At 35.3% G+C, this 16,321-nt stretch overlaps 1 protein-coding gene across 2 annotated transcripts in view; it reads left to right on the top strand.

The window, feature by feature from the left end:
* STIM2 (stromal interaction molecule 2) overlaps window positions 1–16,321 on the top strand; it is a 148,290-nt gene that overhangs the window by 92,831 nt on the left and 39,138 nt on the right. For both annotated transcript variants that reach the window (XM_069494240.1, XM_069494239.1), the window contains exon 3: window positions 1,025–1,139. In XM_069494240.1, the coding sequence (XP_069350341.1) occupies window positions 1,025–1,139 (115 nt within the window). The remainder of the gene's footprint in view (window positions 1–1,024; window positions 1,140–16,321) is intronic.

The raw sequence follows: 16,321 nt of genomic DNA, 5'->3' as shown, positions 1-16,321 counted from the left end.
CATCTGTAAAATGGGAATAAATAATACTTCCTTTATAATACTGTCATAAAAGTACATGACTCTCTCTCTGTGTATGTATATATGTGTATATAAATATACAGTTGCTCCTTGGTATCCATGGACAATTGATTCCCCTTGCAGATACCAAAATCTACATTTGGGTCAGCCATAAAAAAAATGTATTAATACTATCCTGGATGGAACTGGAACCCATTCTTCTAAGTGAAGTATCACAAGAATAGAAAAACAAGCACCACATGTACTCACCATTAAATTGGTACTGAATTGATCAACACTTATGTGCACATATGCAAATAACATTCATAGGGCATAGGGAAGGTGGGAGGGATGAGGAGGAGATAGGTATAGTCACACCTAATGGGTACTGGTGTGTAATGTCTGGGGGTTGGGCACATTTGTAGCTCTGACTTGGGCTGTGCAAAGGCAATATATGTAACCAAAGCGTTTGTACCTCTGTAATATTCTGGAAAAAAAAAATAATGGTGTAGTATTTACATATAACCTACACATCCTCCCATATACTTTAAATCATCTCTAGATTACTTCTAATACAAGGTAAATGCTATGTAAATAGTTGTTGTACTGTATTATTTAAGGAATGACAAGGAAAACAAGTCTATGTGTTCAGTACAGATGCAATCATCCATTTTTTTCTCGAATATTTTTGATCCATGGTTGGTTAAATCCATGGATGCAGAAACCACAGATACTGAGGGCCAACTATATAGACATATTTGTTATATAACCTAGAGTAATACCTGGTAAATAATAAGCATTGAATAAGCCCTTTTACTACTGCTGTTGTCATTGTTATGATTAGTAGAACACATTTCATTAATACATTTTACAAACATGTAAGACTGTGACTATAAAATACCAAAATACACAAGTTATTATCTGAAAATAGTCCCCTAGCAGATATCAGATTTTATCTTTTTCTCAGTTTATTGAGACTAAAATAGTGAATTTAAGTATGTTTAACTTAGCGTTTTCTCTTCTATAGTTTATTAGAGAAGATATGAAATATAAAGATGCTACTAATAAACACAGCCATCTGCACAGAGAAGATAAGCATATAACTGTTGAGGATTTATGGAAACAATGGAAAACATCAGAAGGTAAGTCTGTTTTAGTGATCTGGATCCCTCACTTTCTGTTCTTCTGCCTTGCTTAGCCTTTGTTAACTCACTAACTGTATACGTTTCTACAAAACAAGAAAAGATCCACAAAATAACATTTCTGTTAAAATATGTACATTTTAGTAAATAATTTTTTTATTTTTGGTTTTGAAAGATGATTTTTATCTTTCTTAGAGTCATTAAGCCTCAGGCTGTTCTCAGATAATTTGATACCTTATACTAAAATAAATAAAATAATGTATGTCTGAGAGCTTAAAGTTGTAAAGCATTGTTTCAGCTATTAAATAGCATTATTATAAAAGGTTTATCAAATAAATCTATGGAAACCCAAAGTTTTCTTTTTAATTGTGGAGAATAGTTCCTAAATTGTGGCTAGAACTTTTAAACTTTTCCTGAATTAAATCTTTCATGAAGTCTTTTAATAGTTGCATGTTAAAATGGAATAATTTGTATTTTATTCCTTTTTTTCCTGTTAAGTTCTCCAGCTATCTTTTGGACAGTAATTCTTTAGGGCAGGAAAAATTTATTACCACAAACCTCAACTTGGTCCCTAATACTAGAAAGCTACTTAAAAAAAAAAAAAAATTATTCAGGTTATATATTTTTTGAGTACCAGTCAACCAAAATATCTTTTTTCTAGTGCTTCTCTCCTTTTCTGAAAGTTGAGCACTTATGTTGGAGGATATATTTTTATCTGTAAGTTTGAATAATAGAATGAAATTAAAAGTAAGCTAGGACAGATTACCAAGTAGGAGTATAAAGCAATAATAAAGTTTAGTAGACTTTAGATGGTAACATTTGGAAATAGGAAAATACAGAAAACTATTTCACCAGTGCTCAGTATTTTTTTTAAGTGCAAAAGATGGTTTATAGCTTACTTACATGTTTGTTTTTACTTTTTAAAAAGACATCTGCTGGACTATACTGGAAAAAAAGGAAAGAAGAAAAAAAATCACTGACTTGAAAGATATATAGACTTAAAAAAAAATTCTCCATTTCCTCTCCCTACATCATTTTAAAATAATATGAACTTGTATGGCAATAGAAATAAATATAAATGTCTTAGGGAAAAGTGATATTAATAAAATGGCAGAAAACTCAGTAACAGACTTAATTTCTTTGTATGAAATATGGACATCCATTACATTGTTACTAGTATTTTTTAAGGATTTGGGTATGTGATACGTTGATTGGAACCCACTTAACTATGTTTGGCTGAAGAACAAATAGTTGACCACTTAACTCTTGTATCATCTGGTTCAGCCACCACCATTCTTGCCTGGATAATTGCGGGAGCCTACTAATTGGTCTCCCTGTGTCTATTTGTGCTTTGTTGTAGTCTATTCTTCATTTAGCAGTGTAATCTATTTAAAATATACATCAGATCTGCAATATCCTGTAGTGGCCCTCAGAGTAAAAACCAGTCTTTACAAAGACCCGTAAGCCTCTACATGATCTGCCTTCTTCTCGTCCCACCTCTGTCATCTCTCTTTTCTCTTCTATTTCATCCATCTCCCTCCCTCACTCTGCTCCATCCATGCTGGACGGTTTGCTATTCCACAAATGCAAGAATGCAGATGTTCTCATGGCTAACTCTCTCACCTCCTTTGTTAAAGTCTTTATCAAGGGTTATTGGACAACCCTATTTAACATTTTTTTCTGGCACTCTTGATCCCTCTTACTCAGCTTCACACTCTCTTTTTCTCATGCCATTTATCACCTTCTAAGATACAATATAATTGACTTATTCATTATGTTTGTTTGTTCTCCTATCTCTCTCACACCCCTTCCTCAAGAATGTAAGTCTTATAGAGCAGGGGCTCTTTGTCTACTTTGTTTATTAATGTATCCCAAATTGAGGGGATTTTATCCTTAAACTCCTTTTTGATTTCCCACACTAGTGACTTTGGTGAGATCTTCTGTGATCTTTGAGAATGTTTGTTTGCTTGTATTTTTAGCTTAAGGCTAAATTTTCAAGTTGAATAGCTTCTTAAACCTCTTTTTCCTTAGGCTTTCACCTTAATCTTTACCCTGTAAGATCTTACCAAGGTCAAGGCCTGGTAGGAGTAGTATCAGGGCTCCTACTAAGGCAGCTCTGTGGGAGGGAAGAGAGAGAGGAGTCAGTGATATAAGCCTCCACTACAAGAGTGACCTAATTGATTTTCTTGACCCAGACTCTTTCTATTAATATTTATTAAAGGGGTCATGTAAGGGTGGGGCATTATTGTTAGAGCACTGGTTTTTAAATCATAGTTTAACAGCCCTCAGGGTTCCTGAAGGTGTCCCTGGGGCCAGGAATGTTGAATGTGCAGGGTTCTGCTTTTATCTGTATGTTTTGTTTTAAGATTTCTCTGGGGAAACAAAACATGGTTCTTCTGAAAAAGTTTGAAAATTGCTGAAGTAGAGATTAGAATGTGCCCCTAACAGTAATGTGTAATTAATTGTTGTTTAGTTGGATATGTAAAAAATGTATTAAATATATAATATGTATATACATACACATACACATGCAAACATATACATTCATTCTTTGCCCATCATTGTCTCTGGTTCCTAGAACAATGCATTCACTTTGCCTTCAGCAGTGAGTATTTACTTTGGTATTCAGTGAATATTTGTTGAATGAATGAAAAGTATAATGCCTGATGAACATTGGATGCTCAGTAATTAATTTCATCAAATATTTTCAGTACAGGCATTTCTGTTATAATGAAGAACATATATTCCTGAAAATCATGTTTTGTAAAATTATGAGCTTAAAAATGATAGGAAAATGGAAAAAATGAGCTTGAAGCAGACTACTTAAAACCTATGCAGCTTTGTAACCACAGCACTAACTGTATTAATGAAAATATTAGTACTGGTAAAAAGAATTTTAAATTCCTAATCAATAAATACTATAGTAGATATAGGAATTTGCACCAAAAAATACGTGAAGATAACTTAATAAAAGGGGGTAAAAAATAGGGTTGAGGTTCACTAAAAAATGAAGACAAGGGCAAAGTGCATGACAATAAGAACTGAGCAACAAGCATTTCTAAAGAGAGAGGCTCTGGCCAAATTGAGCTAAGAGCAAGGAGGAGTGAATGGATATGTTCATAGCTTCATGTGTTGGTTAGTATACGTTGTATCTGTTTGCTGTACTTAGCTATGTGAAGTGATAACATGTTTGGAAAAGTCGCATATGAAACGATGTGACTTTTACATTGACATGATTCTTACTTACCAAGTGTACCTAAGCTAATTCATGTTACTGAAGCAAATGTAGTAGAATAGACTATATCTATTATACGCTAAACATGAATTGTTCTGGATCTTGGATATTAAAGATGAGTTAAAAATAGGTCTGGGCTATACAGAGCAAATAGGGTGGTAGGAAAGCTAGATTAAACAAAGTAAACAATTAATCACAACATAAGGTGATATATATAATAATAGAAGTAAGTTTAGGGTATGGAGGTAGGTCACTAGAGGGAGTGATTAACTCGCTGGTAGTATTATAGATAGAAGGTAGTGCTTGGAATAGGCTGTGAAGGTTGACCAGGAATTCTAGAAGGAGATAAGGAGGTAGATCATAAATGGTAGCTCCCTCATGGGAGTCATGAGGCACTTGGTAATTAGGAATCGTGTCAATATAAAAGTCACTCCTTCTTATTTATGTGAAAATTTGCTGGACATGGAAATGGAGGTAGAATGTATATAGGCTTTCAAACTATACAATTTTAAATCCTGGCTCTTCTATTTTGAATGTTGAGACATTAGTCATGTTTAAAAAATCACTTCTAAAATGCTATTCATGTGTGAGTGATATAAACAAATAATATAGTAAAAGTGCCTGGCCTAATTTCTGACAAAACCTGGTAGGCACTTAGTAAATGTTGATTTTCTCATTCAGTAATAATGCTGAATAAACTAAAATGTTCAGGCTTATATAAAATTTTATAATGTTTTTGATCGTCTCATAATATTCATTAATAAAATGAACAGATTAGGCTATATACTTACTATCATAGCATACAAATCTGTGGACAGTGAAATGTACCCAAGATCTTTATGGAATGTTGTCAACTGGGTAAAAGTAAAATTGTTACGCAGAAGTTGATCCTGACCTCAAATAGAAAAATTTCAACAATGATGTGAATGCAACTTTTTTTGTGTATGTAGAGAATGTTTGGTCAGGTTGCACCTGGCAACAGTCCAAAGCATATGAAAGCCATTTTAAAAACTAATATTAAAAAAACCCCAAAAAACCCCCACTAATATTAGATTTCATATAGATTTTGATAAACTGGATAAGGTATGAGAATTACTGAGCGTACTTAAGTAGTAACCAGATACCCAATTAAGGAGAATGTATTAATAGATAGAAAACTATTGGTTATGTGCAAGATTTAGTGACTATAATAGACAAAAAATGGATTAAGTAATACACTGTTTATAAAATGAATACTCACTAGATTAGTTTAGTATAATATGTGACAACCATGAGGTAATCTTTTTATCCTGTTCAGCATGGTTGTTATTTTACTAAGGTCACTGTGTAACTTTGCTCTTTATAAATTGAATAGACATTTGGAAATTTAGGAGAATTTTTTTTTTAAGATTAAAAATCAAAAAGAACTGCAATTAAGCAAATAGTGGTGTAGCCACTTAATAATGGTTATTTTCAAGTGTACATAAAGCCTAGTTAGAGACAAAATGGCCAAGAGTATTTTCTTTCTGTTTGGGACAGCAAAAATATAAATATTAATATTATATAAAAGGAAATGTAAAGAAAAAAATTCCTGATCATGGATGTTAAATTCCTAAAAGTAAGGGGGATTATAAATATTTCCTTTATATATAAACCCTTTATATCCATAAGATTTTTCTTCTGAGTATGAAAATATAAGTAGATTTCTAAATGTTGATAAAATCTACCAGCCTTTTTAGTTGGAAGCTATTGGTTACAATAAGACAGGAATAAAAAAAAAATTGTAAGTAGATCAGTGCATACTATTTAGCATTATCAGAAAAGTGACTCAGAATGTAAGCCTTGCAGATAATTAAGATAGTGTTATCTTTGTGGCTTCCATCAACAATATATTTATTTGTATATTTACAATATGCATAGCAGTCATTAGTAGGATACAAGAAAGCATAAGATACGGCCTTTCTCCCACAGGAGCTTAATGCTATTTTGCATGTATACAAATGAAATGCTAAATAGCAACACAAGAAGGTTTGATTAAATACTATGTACGTGATGCCATTATAGGAGTTTAAGAGAATGAACAGATTTATTATGGGGAAGACTTCATTAGGGAGATGGCTCTTCAGTGAGATTTTGAAAGAGAGAAAATTTTCTTAGAAATGAAAAAGACAGAGAGGGAGATACAGATTAGCACATTAAAATGAGAAAATAAATGAATCTAATTCTGGACTGCTTTGGGAAAATCTTGTGACGATATAGAAAAATCGCCCCCCAAACAGAGAGGGAACGGAGAGGAGAGACCACAGTATGACTCAAACAAGACCAGCTTGATGAGTTAGATGAGCTAATTTTGGTGCTTACTTACAAGGGCCTTGCTCCTGGTGGCACAGGAATTTCTTCTACAGGAGCTTCTCATGTGCAAAATCTGCATCTGCCCACCTTGTAGTGTTGCCTTAAATCTCTTCCCAATGGGTAATACAAAGTTTTTACATTGTATCTTTGTTTGCAGGGAAACGTAACAGACAGGCACAGTACTGTCATCATACACTGTTGTGTAACCTATGCTGTGTTAATGATATTACAGTCTCTCACTAGGTGGGGATTTTCGTATTATAATTAGCTAAAGGGACTATAGGACAGCCAAAGCAGCTCAAAAGCAGTCAGCGCTGGTCTGAACTGGCTGGCCATTTCAAGGCAAGAAAATGCTGAGGCACCCAAGAAAGAGCTGAACACTTTTCCTCAGGCCCAGTGGTTATCTTGGTACCTGCCTAGTCTACTTTGTAACAGTTTTGGTGAGCACTCCAGGCTAGCACAGTGTTTCTGTTTCTCCTGGGGAAAGTGCGTTCTTCCCTCACAGACTTAAATGCTAAAGTCCCTAAGTAAGCATAATTTACAAAACAAATATGATACTTATTTTTAGTGTGAGATAATAATAAATCACTGTTTTAATATTTGTCTTTTGCTATTAACATATAGTACTTAACCTTCCTGTGTTTTACTTCTGTCATCTGTTAAATGGGAGTAAAAATTGTCTACCATATAAAATTGTTGAGGATGAAATGAATTTGTACATATAAAGTGCTTGGAATAGTGCCTAGCTTGTAGCAAGTGGTCAACAAATGTCTGTTATTACTGTTTTTGTCAGGAAAAGGAGACCATGGCACATGTGTGGGACACTGGAGACTGATAGTACTGAGTTGGGGAATAGTAGGAGATGGGGTCAGAGAGGGAGACCAAACTATAGTCAGTTTTATTTATTTATGTTTTTACTGGTATTATTATTATGTTTTAACATCTACAGCACCTGGTATTCCCAGGTGGTCTCCCATCCAAACACTAATTTGTTTTATTTTATTTTTTAAATTATAGTGAGTTTTAATATTTAAGCTTGATGAGCTGCTCCAAGAGTGGCAAGTAAGATTCCACTTATATGTCAGTGCTTACCAATACATCGTGGTTCTCTGGAGCACTGTATTAAGGAAGCTTGGTTTGTATCTGGTCTTAGTAACAAAGACACTATTTTACAAGTTATCAATTAGCAATATTTACTATATATGTGGGAGGTGGTGGTGTATTTTAGCATTTTTATCATCATTGCACTAAGTATCAGTAGCTATTATAGCTTCTTGTTTTAGAAAGCTTTGTAATATAGAAGAGTTATATAGCAAGATGATTTCACTATAGGCAGGAAGATTAGCACTGAGTTTAACATAAGGTGGATTTGAGCGGGAAGAATGAAACATGAATGCTGAGCAGTGTTTGAAAGAAGACTTGGGTCAGCTTTTTCCCTGTGTTCAGAATGAATTCTAGTATGTTTTCTCCCTGTGATTTTGGACCCAAATTGGGCTTGAGGGGATTCATTTAACTGATTCATACAGTAAACATTTTAGTATATGCTTATTATGAGCAAGGCTTTGTCCTAGATGCTAAGGATACTCTGTTCTCTACCTGTCCACAGTCTTTTGGTGGAAAAAGATATATTAACAAGTAATAAAGGGATGCGCTACAATCTGTAATTGAGATTATGTAGAAGGCGCTATGGGGTAATAAAAGGAGAAGCATGTCCCTGTGCCCACAGAGGTCGAGCAAGACCAGAGGAGTTACATGAAGGGGCATATACCTTTCATCTCTTGTCATGCCTTCAGTGAGAGCTGGAATAATAGCAATATCTATGCAAATTAATTTGTAATTTGAGAATATTTGTAATTAATATAGCATATTTACAAAACACAAGGCTCTTAATATGCTACAAGTGCTTGTGCTGTTTTAGTAAATCTGATTTTCATGCTTCAACTTTCGTACAGTGCTTTTACTTTTAGGAGAAGCTCTTGTTAGCCATCAGTAGAGGTATTGTCCACAGAAAACAGTTTATACGAGGGAAGACCTGTTCTTGAGGTGGAGTCTGAGTCAGGTTTCAGAATGACAGGTATCATCATTTGTACCACTAACAAGAGGTCTTTTGTAATCTGTTTCTTCTGTGTAGAGAATACATGACACTGGATATGTTGCTCATTCATTCTATCAACCAGCATTTAAGGAAGCTTAACATGGAAAAATAGTGTAAGCATTTCTTGATCAATTTACAAATTATACAAATACTATTCTGTATTAATCAGAATTGACTTTGATACTTCATACAAGGTTTGCTCCTTTATCTCTGTATTATCAAATAGCTTTCTTTTTATTATAAAATTATCCAAATGAGTTCAGAACGGTCACAATAAATTGTTGATCTATCTTCATCATGATCCTATGTTAGCATTTCAGTGTCTCTGTTCCCTTCATTTCAGATCTACCAATCAGGGCTATTTTGGTTTTATTAGTTTTCTTTCCTATTTCTCTTTCTATTTTAAATTATTGACATTCTTCCTCTTTTACTTCAGGACACTTGAGTATTGGAGATCTAGGATCACTGTATATACTGATTTGCCAGGAGTAGTTATGCCTTTTTAATTTGTGGAAGATACTTAACCTTAAGGCAATTCTATCTTCTTTTTATAGATCATTCTTGGTTTTATCTGAAATAGAGACCACGTGCCAGAAGATGATGGAGAGAACAACTACTTGTCACATCTCTCTGTACTCTAGAAAATTTGAAAATTTCTATTCTGTAGGAACACGAAGTAAACATGTTTTGAGCCTTATTTTTCTCATATAACAAGTTTTCTTATATATATAATATTAATAATTCAACATATGAATATTTTCTTAAGATTTAAGGAAGTACTATTCTAAGATTGTTTGTGAATTTGCCTTATGATGGTTTTCTGTACATCTGAATTATTCTACATTTCTCCTCTGCTATGTTCACAGACTCAAGGGATACCTCAAGGTTGGAGTACAGTAACAGAACCTTCTCCAGAAGGTAAAAATGAGGGCTGTCCATTTTTCACTATTTGTGATGGACTATCTAGAAAACAGTAGGGTTTTTTGAACATTATATTGTTCCTTCCTCCCTTTGCACCCTTTCTCCAACAGTTGGGAATCAGTTGCTTATAGATATGTGTTAAATTTTACTTTATGAGTCTTTGGTTTGCGAAAGGGATAGGAGGGACGCTGATATAGTTTTGAATGTTCAAGTGTATGTATTGCAGGCAATTGCTGTATTAAATTCTACTTTATGTGGAACAAATATTTTATTTCTGCTGCTTTTGAATAAGGGATTTATTTGTTGATAATGGTATTGTCTTCAAAGATGATTAGTTTAAAAAAAACCAAACTTTTTCTTTTCAAATAAGTCTTATGCTTACTTTGGTCTCCACCACCCCCACCCCCCCCCATTTAACTGAATGTTAGCATTTTAAAAGGAACTGTAATGGAAATAATGTAAGTTACAAATGCAATGAAAAACTAAAATTTTCAAAGGTATTAGCCAGGCTTTTCAATTTGAATATCACCTTTGCTCATTTCTAAAAATCCTAAGCATTTTTATAATTCTGAAATGTATATTTATATATATATATTCTATTGTATATATAAATATATTGATCAGAGGAAATAAATGATAACATAGGATAAATCACATAGTTTCCTTATATGTCTTTTACTTAAAGTCTTTTCACTCTATGGATGGTTACTTTGGATGGACTAGACTAAGTAAAGCTTATATTTTCTAACAATGAGAGGCCCTCAGTAAGCATTCTTCTAACACGTGGACAATATTCTGTTTTCTATCTCTCTTTGCATCAGTGTGAATTCTTCCAGGATGTTGAAAATAATTGACCATTTAGATACTTTTGATTTCATAGTTTTATTTTTTATTTCAGAATATACAGCGTTTTGAATCAGATCCTTAAGTAATTAATTTGAAATTAAGAGTCTAGCTTGATAAAATGAAACAGCAAATATCAGTATCTCATTGAAGGAAATTCAATTTTTACTTACACCATTAACGTTTTTCCTTACCCTGCAATCAGCTTTTTTTTTTTTTTTTAAAGTATAAACCAAGTGTTTATCATTAGGAGATTATAGCTCCTTAAGGCCAGTGTTTTAAAACCACACAAAATACAGTTGTGATTCACTCACATAAAGGGGTAATAGTTAAAGTCATATAAATTGAGAGTTCACTAAAAGAAGGAAGGAGAAAGAGGATAGCCTTGGGGAATACTGGCGGTAAGGCAGTGGTAAAGGAGTGACTAATGAAGTCAGTAATGGCCATCAGAGACATGGAAGGAGAATCTGGAAGATGTAGTGTCATGAATGTCCAGAGAGGAGAGTGTTTTCAGGAAGGGATGGGTGGTTATATAGCTGAGGGAATAGTCTTGCTATGTTGCAAAGTATCTGCTGAGAATCCTCCTGAAAAATAGTTCTTTTAGGTTTCAGTGGTAAGAATAGATATTCTCCTGAGCAGACATTTTATGTTTATCTTGTGAATCGTGTGACTAATTTTGTTTCCTTCTTTGTCTATGCTTTGTAACTGTTAATGAGGATCTCATGTATATTTTGTAAACGCTCTTAACTCAACTTCACTTTATCTTCCTGGTCTGTTGACACCTTTCATTTTTTATTCTCTTTACATTGTATGGATGAATCTTTGTAAGTAATTTTTCTAACCCTTCTCCTCCCCTCCTTTTCCCCTCCCTCTCCTTTTCCCTCTCCCTTTCTCTCTCCTTCTTCCTCTTCCTCTCCCTCTCCCTCCCCCAACACTGGGGGTTAGAGAGAGGAAAGATGACAAGTGGCTAGTAGCTTGATATAGAGAAATACAATATATGGAAAAAATCCACTAGATTTGGCAAGAAGAAAATCATTATTAACCTTCAAAAAGTCAATGTAAACATTGGTATGGGGCATGGAGTCATAAAAAAAAAGTCTTAAAGATTTAAATGGAAGCAACCCAAGTGTCCATCGATAGATGAATGGATAACCAAAATGTGTAATTTCCATTGTAAAATGGAATATTAGGAAAATTCTGACATATGCACAACATGGATGAACCTTGAGGACCTTGAGCTAAGTGAAATAAGGCAGACACAAAAAGACAAATTCTGTGTGAGTCCACTTACAAAAAGTATTTACAGTAGTCAAAATCATAGAGGCAGAAAGTAGAATGGTGGTTGTGGGGCCGGGGGGCGGGGAGGTGGAATGGGAAGTTACTGTTAGTGGGAACAGAGTTTCAGTTTTGCGAGACGAAAAGAGTTCTGGGATGGACTGTGGTTATGGTTGCTGAGCATTATGGATGTACTTAATACCACTGAATTGTACACTTAAAAATGGTTAAGATGGTAAATTTTATGTTATGTGTATTTTATCACAATGAAAAAATTTAATAGAATGAGGAGACATAAACTAGAAACAGTGGGTAACCTCCTATTTAAGTGATAGGCAAGAAAATGGAGGGAAATTCAGTGGTTGTTAAAGATGAGTAGTATGATCAAGGAAAGGGTTTTCTTAAGAACTGGTAGATCCGACTGTGCTTAAAAAAAGGGAAGCACTTGACATATTTTTAAAGTTGAACATTTAAAAAAAAATTAATTCAGCAAGTACTTTTTGAATACCTATTATGTATAAGTGGTGGTCTTATTACATATTTCCATTTAATGTCAACATCTATTTTCTTCATGGATAATTGTGTTGGTTTATAAATTAAAGGATTTTGTTAGGCTAATAAAAAATAAATTTAAGCTCAGACAGGCGAGAAACTTGTGGACAGAATATTTCTCCATTCGGATGGCAGTGACTCGCAGGCATGTTGGTAACCATTTCAAATCCTTCTTAGAATTCATTTCCTATGAAGAATTTGAGTGGCAATCCTTGTTAAACAACGTCTTAAACTTTCTGGAAGGGGATGAAGTGGATTGGGAAAAGGGGGAATGGAGGAGCAAGTAATTAGGGGAAGCCTGAGAAATTCCTTACCTTTTAACTTGGCGCAAGCATTTGTTTGGTTTCTGAATTATATATTGTAAGCATATAGAATTCTAACATTATTTTCATGTTTTGACCAGTACCAATTATTTTGTGGGAGAATTTTAATGATAGTGCCACAGCTCTACTACAATGAATAATAATAGGTTTCTGTGTACTAGCTGCATACCCACTGATCCAGAGCCTGTGATCTTAGCAAAGGTAAGCGTATCCCAGATTGCAGTGTGAGATAGTTGAAGATTGATCTGCTTTCGTAGTTGTCTAAATTTCTCTCATCTGTTTTTAATGAGCATGCTCAATTGCATGAATCTGACCATGACATTAGACTGCATTCTTTTTCAGATGTGCAATTAGAAGCTTTCGAAAGAGGAAAGGTTAAGTTTTTAAGTTAGTGAATGTATGTATGTTTTAGAACTGTGTCTAGATTCTTTGAGTAGTTTTCAGGAATGCCCAAAAAAGTAACCATTCTAGTTTCTAATGGAACTTGCACCCTATTAAATATGGGAGGCTGAATTTATCACAAAACTAAACGCTTAATAAATTCTTGTGCATAACTGATTGTTCAACATGCTTTGTTGACTGGCTTGAAATTATAATATCTTCTTTTTTAACTACAGAGCTTTATTTTAAAATTTGAACAGTTTATCTGTTTTAGTAAATCTTTTTTTTTAATGGTAAAGGAAACTCAAATTACCTCAAGTGATGAGGAGTTTGTTGTAAGGTTACTTGATCATCAATGATTTGTTAGATTGCAAGTGATAAAAATCAGACTCACTTGCTTCATTTATTCATTAAATCATCAAAAATTTATTGAGTTCTTATGAGACAGGCATTATTCTAGGCTTTGGGGACAGAACATTGCACAAAATAGGTATCCTAGCCTCATGGAGTTAATACTCTTGAAGGGAAACCTTGAACAAATTTGCCTGTGTGCGTGTAGATACATATACACTCACACAACTGCTGGTACAGATGAATTATGTGATAAAAATAAAGCAGGATAACAGTGTAGTCAGTGACCAGGTAGGACAAAGGCTATTTAAATAATGTGGTTGAGGAAGGGCTCTGCAAAGCAGTGATATTTGGTTATCGACCTGAGTGATGATAGAGAGAGAGCTAGGGGAAGATCTGAGTGAAGTATATTCCAAATTTAGGGACCAGCCAGGCTAAGGCCGTAAGGCTGGCATGACCTTGAAGTATTTAGGGGACTGTGAGAAGGCCAGTATAGCTTGAAGGTGGTAAGGGGTGGGGAGAGTGGTGGGAGACAAGATCAGGAGATTGACGGGGCCAGGCCGGATCTCATAGGACCTTGTGGGGTCCAATAAGGAGTATGGGACTTATTATAAGTAGAATGTAAGTATACTACAAATATAACTCCACTGAGGTGTTTTGAGCAAAATAGTGATTTATCTGTTGAAAAGATTATTATAATTATTGTGTGGATATTAGACTTCCGGTGAAGGAATCAGAAGTAGAAGTGGGAGTCCTGTTGATGCTTTGACAGTGACCTGGTGAGAGGTGATGGTGATCTGCTAAGAGGGATGGGCAGGGAAGTCCAATTCATGACATATTTTAAAGAAATAGCTGGCAGGATTTGCTGTGGGATTGAATTCAGGATACTGTTGGTGGGCAGGGAATGGAATAAAGGATGATTTCTAGGTTTTGTGCACCTGTGGTATTAGAATTTCTTTTGGATGGTGGTGATTAGGGAAAAATAAAAGTCTGAACAGGCTGATGGGGGGGAAATGTAGGGGGGAAAAAAGGTTGAAAAATCCTAATTGAGATCATGATGCAAAGAGATGAAGGCCTGAGTGCTGTGAGATCAAGAAGCAGAGGAGGATCCAGAAGAGAAGGCCGAGGAGAAGTGCCCCGTGAGGTACCAGGAGAACCAGGAGAATGTGGGGCCTGGAAACCTAGTGAAGAAAGTATTTTAAGAAAGAAAGGACAACAGCCAGGCGCAGTGGCTCACACTTGTAATTCAGCACTTTGGGAGGCAGAGGCAGGAGGATTGCTTGAGCCCAGGAGTTTGAGAGCAGCCTGGGCAACACAGCAAGACCCCATCTCTTAAAAAGACTGAGAGAAAGAAGGAACGGCAGTCTCAGGTGCTCCAGAAGTTGGAATAAGATGATGACAGAGGCCAGGCACAGTGGCTCACACCTGTAATCCTAGCACTCTGGGAGGCTGAGGCAGGAGGATCGCTTGAGCTGAGTTTGTGACCAGCCTGAACAGAAGCAAGACTCTGTCTCTACTAAACAAAAAATTAGCTGGGGTTGTGGTGCGTGCCTGTAGTCCCAGCTACTCAGGAGGGTGAGGCACGAGGATCACTTGAGCCCAGGAGTTTGAGGTTGCTGTGAACTGTGATGACGCCACTGCACTCTCCATGGGGTGACAGAGCGAGACTCTGTCTCAAAAAAACAAAACAAAGCAAAAAAGGATGATGACAGAGACCACACCATTGGATTTACAAGGTAGAGGTTCGGTTGTTGATCTTGACAGAAGCAGTTTCACTGCAGCGGTAGAAGTGAAGCTCTAACTGGAGTGGATTACTGAGGAAGTAAAGGTAGTAAATACTGCTGACTTTGAGAAGGAGGAGTAGGGAAATGGGACTCAGAAACTGAAAGGGAGATATGATGTGAGGGAAGTTTTTTTAAATTTTTTTAAAAGAAGGGAGATTTTACAATGTGTTTATATATTAATAGAGTGACCCACTTAAATAACTGATACAGAAGATGATCAAATTATCTTAATTTAAAAACTATATTTAATAGGAAAATACTGGTGTATAGCCAGATGCTTAATCCACCCTTGTCCTGTCTTTCTCTCTCTGTGTCTTTTTGGATTTTGATTTTATTTTCTCCAACTGTATTTCCTGGAGGCTAGTTCTGTGGTTGTTATAGGCTTACCATTTCTCAGTATCACGACCAAAGAGAAATAGTCTTTCTGGCCTGCTCTAGTTAGAAAAATGCCTGGAAGTAACTGGCTTAGGTCATGTGACCAACTCTAGACTTATCACTGTGATCACCTCCAGGATGGAGTCCTGTGATTACTTCTTCCCCCGTCCCCCTCCTGCAGGTGATCAGGAGTCTTGTCTCAGAAGAAGCCAGAGAGAGAAGTACCTGGCAGACAGCTAGCCATTACGATGGACGAGCAAGAAAAACTAAGTTTTGAGAAGAGCAAGTAGAAGAAAACCTCAAAAGGTTCTTGTGGATCTAGGGATGGATGGGTGGGTGGGTGGAGTCTGGCAGCATGGTCAAGTGATATAAAATATAGCTACTCTTTCAGAACAATCTGATAAGTTTCTAACACTTGGAGTTCAGAACTTTTAGACTATAAATAGATTTTCTCAAGGGCCTATTTTGGTCTCATTCTGGATTTTATGATAATTGAGTGTATCATTTCCCAAATAGAGATATTTTATTAAATCTCATTTTGGTTATTTTAATGAAATGAGCTAATACAGCTCTCACCACTGGAGACTTTCAAAATCTTTCTGGCTGTTAACAGATTTTCACAAAAACTGGTACTTTTTACTTTGACAAAGTGAAACCCTGACTGAGTTTATCTAGGATCACCAAACATGTCTATACTGTTAAAGATGAAAGATAAG

Source organism: Eulemur rufifrons, chromosome 19 (genome assembly GCF_041146395.1).
Source record: "Eulemur rufifrons isolate Redbay chromosome 19, OSU_ERuf_1, whole genome shotgun sequence".
Taxonomy (NCBI): Eukaryota; Metazoa; Chordata; class Mammalia; order Primates; family Lemuridae; genus Eulemur; species Eulemur rufifrons.
This window is presented reverse-complemented; position numbering and strand designations above follow the sequence as displayed.